Source organism: Archocentrus centrarchus, unplaced genomic scaffold, assembly GCF_007364275.1.
Source record: "Archocentrus centrarchus isolate MPI-CPG fArcCen1 unplaced genomic scaffold, fArcCen1 scaffold_42_ctg1, whole genome shotgun sequence".
Taxonomy (NCBI): domain Eukaryota; kingdom Metazoa; phylum Chordata; class Actinopteri; order Cichliformes; family Cichlidae; genus Archocentrus; species Archocentrus centrarchus.
In genome coordinates, this window is record NW_022060268.1 from 1,571,117 (window position 1) to 1,584,019 (window position 12,903).

A 12,903-nucleotide genomic window follows, 5' to 3' on the forward strand; every position below is an offset into this window, starting at 1 on the left:
ATGCCAAAGTACCCTTGGTCAAGTATCCCAAGTTGCTCTCTGACACAAGTGTTGGAGTGTGAATGTTAGATAATAAAAGCACTTAGCTTAGTTAATCATGGAAGTGCTTGGGTGAATGGGGTAAATGTGTTGTATAAGCACAGACTGAGTAGAAAAGCGCTATATAAGAACTAGTCCAATTACCATTATCGACCTCTATGGAACAGGCCTGCCTGATGGAAATCCATTTAAAGCATGGATGGCGAGATGCCCCCAAATCACAAACTGGAAAATTCACCTGCAAAATCACTTTGTGAAAGGACCTGAAGTACAAACATGTACACAAACACTGTGTGCAGCTGGACTTGGTAATATCATCTGAAGATTTCCCACACATGGAGTTAAAATGGCAAAAGAAGAGACTGAGAAAAAGAGAAAACTGAAGCAGCGCTGCACGTAGACCAGCTGAACAGATTGAGAAAGGTGGTGGAGGTAGGAAACTGAAATGGTTCACACAGATACTGTGTATTTAAGAGAAGATTAACGTGTAGTTATCTTTTTTTTTTTTAACAGTTTATGAGAACGTTCCACAGGTTCTCTCCCAAAAGCTGAACGAGAAGTAAGATGATGTTTAACAGTGGACTGAAAGAAAACAGTTTTTATCCCTCGGAGGGGCCGACATTGTTGCAGATGTCGGTGATTTAATCATCTGTTCTCCTTCTAAGCAGGCCTGTGACACTGACACAGAGATGGTCTCCAAATTACAGTGGGCTTCGGAGAAACTCACCTATCTGGGACTCATGATCATGTCAGACGGTAAGTCCCTCTCTCAAAAGGACTGCAGCCATTGAATCTACTCCAAAATCACAAACAATGAAACAAATGGTGAGTTTTCTTGGCATGACATCATTTTGCTGTCAGTGGATACCCAACTATTCTGCATGAGAGGCTCCACTGTTAGCAATGATACATGGGAGGGGACTGACTCCATCCAGCAGACCACAGTGGACTGATGACACAGACAAAGCTTTACTGACCCTGCAGACTGCACCAAGTCGAGGTGCTTCACCCACACAGTGGAGCAAAGGGTGGATACATGACCTTTGTTTCATTGCAGGAGCACTGTTGCATGGACTAAATGGTAAATGGACTAGTTCTTATATAGCGCTTTTCTACTCAGTATGAGCACTCAAAGCGCTTATACAACACGTTTACATTTACCCATGCACACTCATTCATACAAGCACTTTCATGTTTACTAAGCTAAGTGCTTTTTTTAATTATCTAACATTCATACACACATTCTCACTCCAACGGTCACGTCGGAGAGCAACTTGGGGTTAACTATCTTGCCCAAGGATACCTTGGCATGTAGTCTGGAGTAGCTAGGAATTGAACCGCTGACCTTCCGATCAGTAGGTGACCTGCTCTACCTACTGAGCAACAGACACCCATGCATGTTTCATGCATGTTTCTCATTCCACCTGGACTCAGTAGCTGCAAACCTTCTTCTTAACATCTGAGCAGTAACAGCAGCTAAAAAGGCAGCTTTAACTTCATATCACTCAGACTGACTCAGACTGAACCTTTTTGCTGCCACATTCTCTGGGAGTGACCCTTCTGGCACTAAGACTATGTGTTTATTAACTTCTTATTGGTTATGGTTTCAGATTGTTTCAGTGGAAGTGATAAATATGCACTGTGCTAAACCCAACTTCACTTCTCCCCACAGACGCAGATGGTGAACCTCATGATTGTAGCAGCTATTTCTGCAGTCTGACCTGCAGCACCCACGCCGGCTAACCCAGACACAGCAAAGGCCAAGCAGGATATGCAGTGGTCAGAGAACATGACATCCTAGCAGCAGGCTCATTACCATCTCACCACTCAGCTCAAGCAGCAGAACTTGTAGCATTAAGACAAGCACATGAAAATCACGTAAGACCAGACAGTCACTATTTACACTGATTCTAGATCTGCACATGATTTTGGCACATTATGGAAGCAACAGTTTTACCTGATTGAGGGAAATCCACTGCACATCACAAACTTGTGGCTTCTTTGCTGGATAACTTATTACTCACCAAATGTAAATATGAAACTCACACTAACCCAGAAGACTCTGTTCCTGTGGGCAACTCCAGAGCAGATACAGCAGCAAAGACAGCAGCTCCACAGAAGGTGAAACCAGCAGCATTGACATTAAAACCTCACTGACTCCATCTGCTAACACAGATTTACAGGCTGTCCAAAGCACGGCCACCCCAGAGGACAAACAGGTATGAAGAGCAGCAGGGCAGCTAAAAAAGTATTGCTTGGTGATCCCAGAACCACAGCAATAACCCACTGGATTAGAGAGATTTTTATGTCGATGCTGAGGAAGACAACAAAGGTGTACGACGTGCTCCGACCTTTTAACCTGCTGCTGCGCTGGAACCAAAGGATCACTGTGAGGGGTGAAAGAGCGCCCTCCTCCAAGGAAGCAACGTGCAGAGCGAGACTCTGTCACCCACGAGGGATCAGTGAGGGAACGCAGACTCCTGCTGAAACAATTAGGATGTATGAGCTGAGAGTTTTTGGCTGTGACAGCTGTTTGTGTGATTTGTCAGTTCTACAACAACAAACATCCCCATGACTCTCAGAGCATCACAGACACAGGGAAGGCTTATGTGATTCACTCGAGGCATGCCCTTTCTGAGAGCTTCAACCCTTCTCTAGTCCGGATTTTATTCAGAAATCATCTGCAGTTTGCAAATTTCACAACTATTTCACTAACAACTTACTCGTGTACATTCTGTATGGCAGGTAGACCGCTACTTATAGTGACACCTTATAGCAAAACCTGTGCACCAGAGCCTCATTTTCCTAATAACAATAACTAAAGCTGTAAGTTCATGTGTGGTATCTACTACACAAGCTCTGACATCACCTAAGATTCCAAAATTTTGTGGTCATCATCAAATGATTTTTCTGGGCCTCCATCACAGGATGTGCTCATTCCTTCAGAGCTAAATGTGGCTGATATGGACACAGAAAAAGCTAACTGTAAATACCTTTGGGATGTTTGTAACCATTATCACAGGATCATAGATGAGGCGCTGTTATGTCAGACTAATCACCTTACTGCAGTAAAACTCTCAGAAGCCTGTGTGTCTGCAGGCACTCAGAGTGGGTAACAAACGCCCAGCTGTCACTGCACTGCAAAATCCAGATCAGAGGTAGCTGATGGTGCTGTGCAGAGATCTGCGTCTGGGTTCAGCTCAGACTGGAAAGACACTTTCATCAGAGTCAAATTAATTAAACAAGCTATGATTTATCCACAGGTTCAATCACAGTTATTATTCCCTCAGGGCAGGTTTAAATGTTCCACAGACACCCTTGAGTCTGACTCTAAAGTGTATATAGATGCTGTAGGTGTCCCTCAGGGTCCTCATGTGATAGAAACCATCAGAAACACAGATCTATTACACCCAGCAGACATTTGATCATGTCACTACAGATGCATGTGACTCGTCTCATCACAAGGCAAAATAGAGATAACAGAGAAAGGAGGTGTGTGTGTGTGTGTGTGTGTGTGTGTGTGTGTTGTACAATCATTCCTAACAATACTGCAGCTGATGATTGTTTTACAGAAGCTCTCACTGAATTGTGTTGTTTTATCAAAAATGAAGATACACCTCAAACATGAACTATGAAAAATAGTTTATAATGGTAATAATAACCTTTGTGTTGACTGCCAAGTTTGTCTGAATTACACAGCACATTTATGTTGGAGGTCTCCAAAAGAAACAGTTTCAAAATGCATGAAAAGCTGAAAGGTGTGTTTTATTGTGGAAAGTAAAAATGACTGTGAGTGTGCTCACCATGTGCTCTCCCTGCATTAGCTGCTTTTATAAGCTAAAAGTATCAGCAGTACTGGCTCTGTGTTTACTTCCATCTCACTCACTGCAGCTATGTGTGTGTCTGCCTCTGAGTCACATGACCACACGACAGCAAATCACAGCAGGGCAGGGAGGAGGGGGCGGCGCAACGTGCACCTGCATGAGGAGGTGTCTGCACAGACCTGCGACTGTTTGATGAACGGAAACAACAGTCTGAACGTCCAGGAGGCAAACTAAAGCATCGATCCTGTCACGCCATTATCGATCTGGTACCAGTACCAGATCAATACCAGTACCTGCACTGGTACCAGATTGATCCAGTACCAATAGCATCGATACCAGTACCAGCGCTGGTATCGATGCTATCAGTACTGGATCAACCCCCCCCCGTGGCCTCTTTGGTTCATGCCTTTGTGCTTTCCAGAGCTTTCTGTTATCTTCATGATGTGCTGTATTTAGGTTAGCTTCACTGCTAGCGTGTAATGCTTCCATTGCTTAATGGTTTTGAAAGGTGCCATCTCCTTCAGCTATCAGGGAGCTGAGTTGTAGGCTGGTAGCTTTGGTCTAGTTGTTAGGCTGTATTTTTGTTGTGCTGGCTGTCCCTGAACGTGTTTCTTTGGCAGTAAATGATTTCAAATGGACCCAAACAGTCTCCTCATGTTTCTGTGATTACCCCCAGACCACTCTGAGGATGTCATGAAAACAACACAGGAGCCAAAAGCTGTCATATCACATCATTTATTTCTACCACAGAACCAGAGTCAGCACAGATGAGCAACACAGAGTCACAAAGAGCTCCACGACCAGCGTGAAAGCATCTTCTCGCCTCCACAGCCTCTCGTCCTCCTGCATAAATTAACTTGATAAGAAAATAAATATCAATCATAAATGAGCAAGTTCTTTAAATAACAGGAAGAGAGCCATTTAAAGCCTCAGGTGTGTCAGTGTGCCTGTGTATTCAGGACTGGGTGTGTGCTTGTACTGAGCTGTGTCATCTACTCGTGGGCTTTGACCTCGCCTTCTTTCTCCTGGCTGTCCACAGATCTCCTGGCAAACAGGTGGGTGGGGTCTCGGCCTCTGAAGCCCGGCTGGATGTTGAATACGGGCGTGTTTCTCCAGCTGGTGGGGTTGTTGTAGGTGGTCGAGTCGGTGTCGGCGGTGCAGGGTTTGTTCTGGATGAGCTGGAGGAAGGTCTCCATGTCGGGGCCCAACCTGGCAATGATCCCGGCCCTCACCGCCACCACCGTCTGCTCGTCGCAGGTCTGCAGGGTCTGCAGCAGGGTGCTGTAGTACCTGGAGTTTGAGCAGACGCACAAATTCACGCAGTTACTTTTGCATGTAATACAGCTCACAAGCACTGCCCCTCAGCAGGCTTCTGGGAGGTGTCCAATCTTAGGGACACAGAAGGACTTTCAGTTTTTATTAAATGCATCTGGACTGAGTCACATTCAGACAGAGAGGTGAAGCCACAGACACCGCTGCTTTAGTGGGCTGTGGTTGTAACAGCGCTGTGCTTATTGTCTGTGTGAAACCAGCAGATTAGCCTCCGGCCTCTTTATGACCCCCCAGCAGCAGGCCAGTGCTTGTGACTGAATCCTGTTTGTACCAATCCTGCCACTCTGGAGCCTATCCCAGCTACCACAGGGCGAGAGGTGGGTACACCTGGACAGGTCAGACTCTGAGGACTCTGTTGTGATTTGGTGCTATATAAATAAAATTGAATTAAATACTAGCATGCTACTGTTAGCATTTAGTTCAAAGCATCTCTGTGCTAATGCAGCTGCTAGCATTGCCTCACCTGTCAGTGACTGATGACAAGTGTACATGTGCTCACCTGTTGGGGAAGTGAACCGGCAGCTGCACCACCTCCCCGATGGCGTCAGGGTTGGTACGAGCCACGTTGCAGATGTCCAGGCTGGTGTAGCACTCTTCTTGGACCTTTGATGAGACAGAAACACTCAGACTGAGGAACCCAGGAGCTCCTCTGAGAGCGTTTACAGCGACAGGACAGGCCCGTCTAACCAGCGCTAACAGCCCCCAGCCCGTGAAACAGCTGCTTTAAGTATGAACTGCTGTAATGTTGCCTGGGTCGAGACCCTTAAATCAGTCTGCTGAACAGATCAGCCTGGTCCTGCTGCAGATATCTTCCTGCTACAGGAGAGTTCGTCCTCCCCACCTTCACCAAGTGCTGCTCACAGAGGTTCATTGGGACTCTAATATGGCAGGGTTTTTCTTTTACTTTATGATTAAAAGCTAAATAAATAAAATAGATGGGTTTTTTTTTGTTTTTTTACAGTGTCAGCCTACGAACCTCAGCGATCATCCTCTGGAAGATGTTGCAGCGGCGGATGGTCTGGAAGACTTTGCCTGAGATTCCCTGAGACATGCACTGCAGACTCTTCTTGACAAATGTCTTACCCTGCGGAGCGAACACGGTGATCAGACAGGTGGAGCTCGGGTGGAGGTCAGGGGGACAGGAAGTCACTCACCTCGGTGTTGAAGCTCGCGGCGGTGTGGAGGAACAGCTCGCAGAGTTCATGCATGCCGTCGGTGTCGCAGGTGGAGTTTTCCAGACAGGAGAAGAACCCACAGCCGACGGCCACGGCACCGCTCAAACATCTGGCCACATCACCTGCAAACACATGCTATATCATTATTTTATCAAGATTAGCAGCACTCCAGGCTGAGACTTTCACACCATATAATAGATAACTTCGGCTTCAGTGAGATTTGTTTGTGTCTCACATAAAAATTAAACATTAAAGGGTAAAACTGTAAGGAGATGAAATCATAATGTTTGAGCATTAATCGATACAATAAGTGGACCTATTGATCAGTTTGTAACCAGCATGTTTTAGTATCAGACACAGGCATAGGCTATAAAGCACTCCTGAAACTTAAGCATCATTTTAAAAACAGCAGATTTTGCTTTAATTACACCTGAAATGAATCCGCCTGACCAAAGAAATCTGGAGCTCATCTGGAGCTTCAATTTTTATGGAAAACTGAAGTTTGAGCCTCTGTTTTTAGAAGATTTACAAACCGATAATTAATGACGTAATCAGCATTAAGGCAGGTGCAGCCACGTGCTGACTGTTTTCAGAGCGGTACTTTTACTTATAGCAAAGTATTTTGAAGTGCAGTATTGCAGCCAAAGTATCCGAGTACTGCTACGCTGTGCTGCAGGCAGAGGCTGCAGGGACTCACTCGGGCTGTTGGCGGAGAACCGGGCCCGGCGCGGAGTGGGCTCCTCCGGAGGCATCTCGAAGCCGGAGGCGGAGCAGAGGACGAGGAGGAGGAGCAGAGCGGAGCCGCGCAGCATCGTGTATCACCGTGAAGATGGAGGAGGAGGAAGAGGAGGATGGAGGTGCTGGTCTGCCTGGTTTTCGCTCCTACTGATCCTCCTGGTATTTATACACAGTCAGCTGGAGACGGACCAATAAGAACGCAGTTTCCGCAGGGGGGGCTAATGGTTTATTCACGAGGGTAATTAACCCACGGAGTTAATTGGTTATTTCCACACGCACCGAGGAGGAATTTCCGAGCAGCAGTGAAGTCACGGGGATAATTTTAGACTCGGGCAGGAAGAAACACACCTGCCCTGCGGCCTCTGCAGGTGACACCGAGGACAGGAAGTGGGAATGAGACGATGAAAGCTTTGATCAAAGGTTCTATGATTGGAGCGAACAGCTGCTGAATGTGCCAGCAATAATCAATGAGTTCCTTTAATACTGAGAAAGAGGTAACGAGAGGAGTCAGAGCAGGTTTGATCCTGAGATGATGACTGTGGACACAAATCCATAAATCTGCGTCTGTGTGTTCAGATTTAAGTGAATTATGACCTGTTACAATGAAGAACAAACTGCGCTAAGTTCACCTGTATTTGCTGCTCCTGTAGTCACCGTTCACACCTGTGCGGTGTTACAGCACAAGCTAATGTCTGCTTTCTCCTTCTGAACCTTTAAAGTCGGAGTTATGGGATCCGATCCTCACGGAGTACGAGTGGGAATTTCCGGTGTTTTCTGGCTGTCACGTTTCCTGGTTTTCCTGTGACACACTCACTGACAGCTTCATACACTGATGCGAGGAAAGCTTGATGGACCTGAACACAAAAACTCAAGTAAGTCAAAGTATTTAGAAGCAGCTCAGGGTCAGGGTCAGGGTTCGGGTGAAATCAGATCAGGCTGGGCTCAGTATCTGCATCTGCATGTGGCATCATGGTCCTGATGCTGCAGACAGAAGCAGGTCCTGTGCACTGAAACATGAAAACATCTGGGAACGCTTTGGAAGACCATCATTCATAAATGTAATCTGACAGTTATTGAAACTGGTCGGCTCATTTTACTGCTAACTGTGATTAATAATGATCACTGATTGGTTGGATGAACAGAGGAGAGGGGCCGGAGGTCACAGATCAGTACTGGGCCCCCATAAAGATCGAGGTTTGTGGCAGTGGTGCCCCCTAAAGAACACCAAAGAAGAAAAGTTATTGGTTAATAATCAGTTTGGCCCTAATTATAACAGTATTACCGAGTCTATAAATGGTTATAATGTGTGTTTTCATGCCGCTGGTAAGCAAGCAGGTGAAGTCGTGGGGTGTAAATCATAAGCTACCCCATCGGGCTCCACGCAGCCACCGAAGCCAGCGGATCAGCTTTCCAATGACCCCGTCCCACTCCTCTGAGGCACACAGTGTGATCTGTTAACAATGAGACACACAAGCTGCATCCTGGGGTCACATGATCAATGTTTGAGGAACGAAACCCTCATCACAGAATATCTGTACACCATCCATCATCAACCATGTGACTGGTTTATTGTGCAAACAAAGCAATCAATAGCCACAAATGACCACATTATATAATATTGGTCATTCTGCTCCTCTTTCAGCTTTTTGCGTCTTTTTAAACTCTTTTCGTGTCTCTGTGCAGTAAGAGGCCGGCCTAACCCTAACCCGGCCTCTGTGGGTTTTTTGTTGTGGGTGATGTGGAAAAATCTGTGTGTCTTATCAGCTTCTACATTTCAGCTGGTCCTGTTTGACCAGAGGAACCAGTGAACCTCGCACGGCTCTGCTGACTTCATCAGCCCGGAGGTCAAAAGGTGCTGATAACCATCTTCCACCTGTCACGCTTTAGATTTCATGAACTGCCCTCCAGCACAAACTCTCCAACCACAGACCGCTGGGAAATCTGCTTAAACTCTGAGGTGGGTTAATTTAACTCCACTCCTATTTTTCAATACAAAGACTGAAAGTGTGCACTGTGGAACTTCCACACATGAACCCGTCATTTCCAGATAGCTCAGCGTGGACCTGCTGTGGGTGTAGAACCACTCCCAATCCCTGGGCTGTTCCTCGGCTCTTCCTCGGCTGTTCAGCCTCATGAAGGGAATCTGATTTTGTTCCCAAAAATGATCAAAACAACCAGCTGTGGTTTGAGTTCTTCCACCTGCTGTCTGAAGACTTTGCTGTCATGTGATTTGCACAGTGTGACTGGTAGTGGGGGGGGTGAAGGAGGAGGCGGCTTTGTGTCTGCAGTGACACGCTGTCACAGGCAGAGGACGCTGCTGCACTGGAAACCTTCAAACCCAAACAGCAAACATGAGGTTCCTCCTCCAGCAGGAGTGCACATCTCCATCCACATGTTCATCACCCCATGATCAGTATCAACAAACCAAACGAGACCGTGATCAGGACATAAGAGGATGAGTCCCCCACTCACTTCAAATTAAAGCCTGAATTCCTCAGACATCCAAAAAGCTCTTTAAAAAAGCAGGTGTGAGTGAAGAAAAAAGCCCACATTAATATATCTATGAAATATAAACTACATGATCATCATGCAGCCAGGGTGTTGCGTCCTGCCATGACATTTTAGGCCTGCTTCACCTCCGCCGGTGCCATTGGGTCAGCTGCAGGGCCGCCAGCTGCAGGGCCGTCAGCTGCAGGGCCGCCAGCTGCAGGGCCGTCAGCTGCAGGGCCGCCAGCTGCAGGGCCGTCAGCTGCAGGGCCGTCAGCTGCAGGGCCGCCAGCTGCAGGGCCGTCAGCTGCAGGGCCGCCAGCTGCAGGGCCGCCAGCTGCAGGGCCGTCAGCTGGCACCGCTGTTCACTGGTGTTTCACCCCCTCAGCCAGTAATCACAGGACGTCTCCCCACCACCTGCTGGAGCTGCCTTTTTTGGAACCCCAGCTCTTGTCTTTCCTCCTCAGCCATAGCCAGTAGCTCGCTTTCTCAGTTTCCTCCCCCACAAATCCACTACAGCCAGTCTCCACGGGTAAACTCCAGATGGCCTTCTGTTTCCCGCTCATTGCACTTAAGGTACTTGAGAAACTTTGCTCATGTGCTGCTGCCTGCCCTCTTCCAGAGGGATTGTAAGCTTAATGAGGAGGGTCCTCTTCTCCACCCCGGACCACATGATGATGTCTGGTCAGAGTACACTTGTTAAGATCTCTCTTGGAAAGATCAACTGCTTTCTGAGGGCTGTCAACATAAGTCTTTTCCAGGAGTAAGGATGGAAATTTTTTCCCCTGTGGTAGGACGGAACGAGCTGCCAGACCAAACAAAGTCTCTCAGTGCAGACGTCATGAATGCTGGTGCATGGTCTGCTGCCACCCTGCACCTCTCCAGCACCTCAGCTTGGTGAGAACAGGGGCCACCTGAAGTGACCTTGGGCTAGCACCACTTTGCTGGAGAATGTGCTGGAGGCGTGCCTTGATGTTACCACACAGGGGGCAGCTGGTGCTCTGAGCTGGATACAGGAACAGCCTGCATCTTCACGAGCACCACATCTTAGTGTTTATCCATATTATTGGGTTAAACTCTAATTTCACAGACAGAGCTAATCTGTGCTGTAAATTAGCTTTCCTACATGCAGTGCTTTCATGCTAACATAAGATGGGGCCTGATTATTCAAGACCTTGTAGGTGAGGAGAAGGATTTTAAATTCTATTCTAGATTTAACAGGGAGCCAATGAAGAGAAGCCAATATGGGAGAAATCTGCTCTCTCTTTCTAGTATGATACATTACATCATACATATGATATAATTGTTGGTTCTTGACCTTTCAGTATAAAGCACTTTGACCCAGCTGTTTGTTGTGATTTGGCACTCTAATAAGACTGAATTGGATATTATTTTCCAGTAGAAAACACTCATGTACAGCTCTGAGGCTCTGAGCATATTTTAAAGCTCATCTTCAGCCTATTTTTAGGTATCGATGGGCAGAACCAAACCAAAGGGACTAAGAATAGTAGTGAAGTGTAGTAAAGACCTCAGGATTTACGAGCACAGACACAGGTAGATGCTTCATTCACTGTTGTAACAGTGACCGGGGAATAGTGTTTGTAAGAGGCTAAGTGACCTGAATTGAGAGGTATTCTTCACTAATTATATTTACCCCCTCAGGAATACGTTTCCATACAGTGAGGTCACTCAGCACAGTGCCAGCTCTACTTTTTCCAGCTAATTGTCATGCGTCATTTACCCCAAGGAATTACCTCAAACTATAACACGTCCCGAGGGAGGCAGTGCTTATTGTTTGATTGGCATCATTTTGCATAAATATATGGACCCTATTTGAGTGTGACACTTTGATGCTAAGGAAGGAGATGAGAGTAGAAGAAGTGAAGAGAGTGATTAGAGGTGAGGAAGAGACGTTTCTTTAAATGGCAGATAATTAGTGAGTGAAACAATCCTGTGATGATTTTCAGAAAGTTTTTCAGCCACCTGGGCTTTACCTGAAACTGTGTCACAGGGCTAACAGTGTTATTATGGGAGGACCATTATCTCACTCGTCCCTCTCTCTCCTCTGGATGCCCCCTCCTGTCTTTTCTGGTTGCTGTAGGTGCAGCAGAGATCTGGTTCCCACACTGAAGAGCTTCATCTCTCAGACAGTTTGTCCTGCTGAATCCCAGACGCTCTGCTGCTTTCTCACCCCATTGGGTCAATCGTCAGCATCTGAAGAGCAAACACCTGACCCAACAGGTACGTGATCAATAGCCTCGATCTTTGATTTGGATTAAAGCATCTGAAGTCTCTCAGGAAGGTAAAGCGGACTTTTAGGGGGGAAACATGAAGTCATTTTGCTTTTCTGCAGCAGGGCTGGGGTCATCATCAGCAGGGCTGGGGTCATCACGGATGATAACTTAGACCTCAGAGGGTTCTCTGCACAGGAAGATTCACTGATTTTTAAGGAAAAAAATTGTTGTGATCTGTGTCAGTATTATAATTTTTTTGTCATGTGGGCCAGTAATGAGTAATGCCTGTATTACACGGGGACGGCTGGACACCCGATGGCTGACTACTCCTTCCTGTTATGCTTATTTGTGCTCTGCTGCCTGGCATGCATGTGTAGTTGGTGCATTGTAGTGTAAACACTCCACGGAGGATGGCCATAAAAATCAGGCAGGGCCATGGATGTCCACACAGACCCTTGTGTTCACTCATGAAATTTACGTCACTGAGACCCGAGCAGACCCGTGCGGACTTCCTGATGTGTATCATTGAAGCTTTAGACCTCACAGAACAGATTAACTAATTGAAGTACTTTGAAATTCAAGTTTTGAATTGTTTTTGGAGGAGAGAATGACTTCATTCCTTTTGTAACATTTTTCAAAATGTTTAATTTTCATGTTGAAAATCGGGGTAAGTGAAGTTTCCATAGTTGGTATGTAAGGTAAAATGTAAGGTAAATACCCTACAGTAATTGATATCTATCCGAGGTCATGGCTGACCTGTCCAAGGTTAGGGTTAGGTTTTTCAGCTACATGCTGACTAGGCAAATTTTCAGAAATTAGATGATGTTTCAGGGGAAGTCTCAAATATTTATTTTGACCTCCTAGTAGTTTTTCTGCTAATCGATAACTGGTTATTCTGAAATATGTAAATAATTCTATGAAAGGGGCTCAACATTAACCAAACCCAAGACCTTACCCCTCAATGGGTCATTTATGAACTGCTGGATAGTATAGGGTTAAAAACCCTTACAGATAGTTTTTAATTTGTCCATCTTTTATTTTGCTCAAGGTGAACAGTATTTCCACAGAGAGAGA

The 12,903-nt window shown here is 46.2% G+C and overlaps 1 protein-coding gene across 1 annotated transcript; it reads right to left on the minus strand.

Annotated features, from left to right (window-relative positions):
• Positions 1-4,680: 4,680 nt before the first annotated feature.
• On the minus strand, positions 4,681-7,257 carry LOC115777062 (stanniocalcin-like). Its single transcript, XM_030724883.1, has 5 exons — positions 7,068-7,257; positions 6,350-6,492; positions 6,172-6,279; positions 5,695-5,798; positions 4,681-5,153 (listed from the first exon to the last, which is right to left on the minus strand). Exons 1-5 carry the CDS (start codon positions 7,180-7,182, stop codon positions 4,856-4,858), a joined length of 768 nt encoding a protein of 255 aa, XP_030580743.1. The 5' UTR covers positions 7,183-7,257; the 3' UTR covers positions 4,681-4,855.
• Between the last annotated feature and the right edge of the window lie 5,646 nt (positions 7,258-12,903).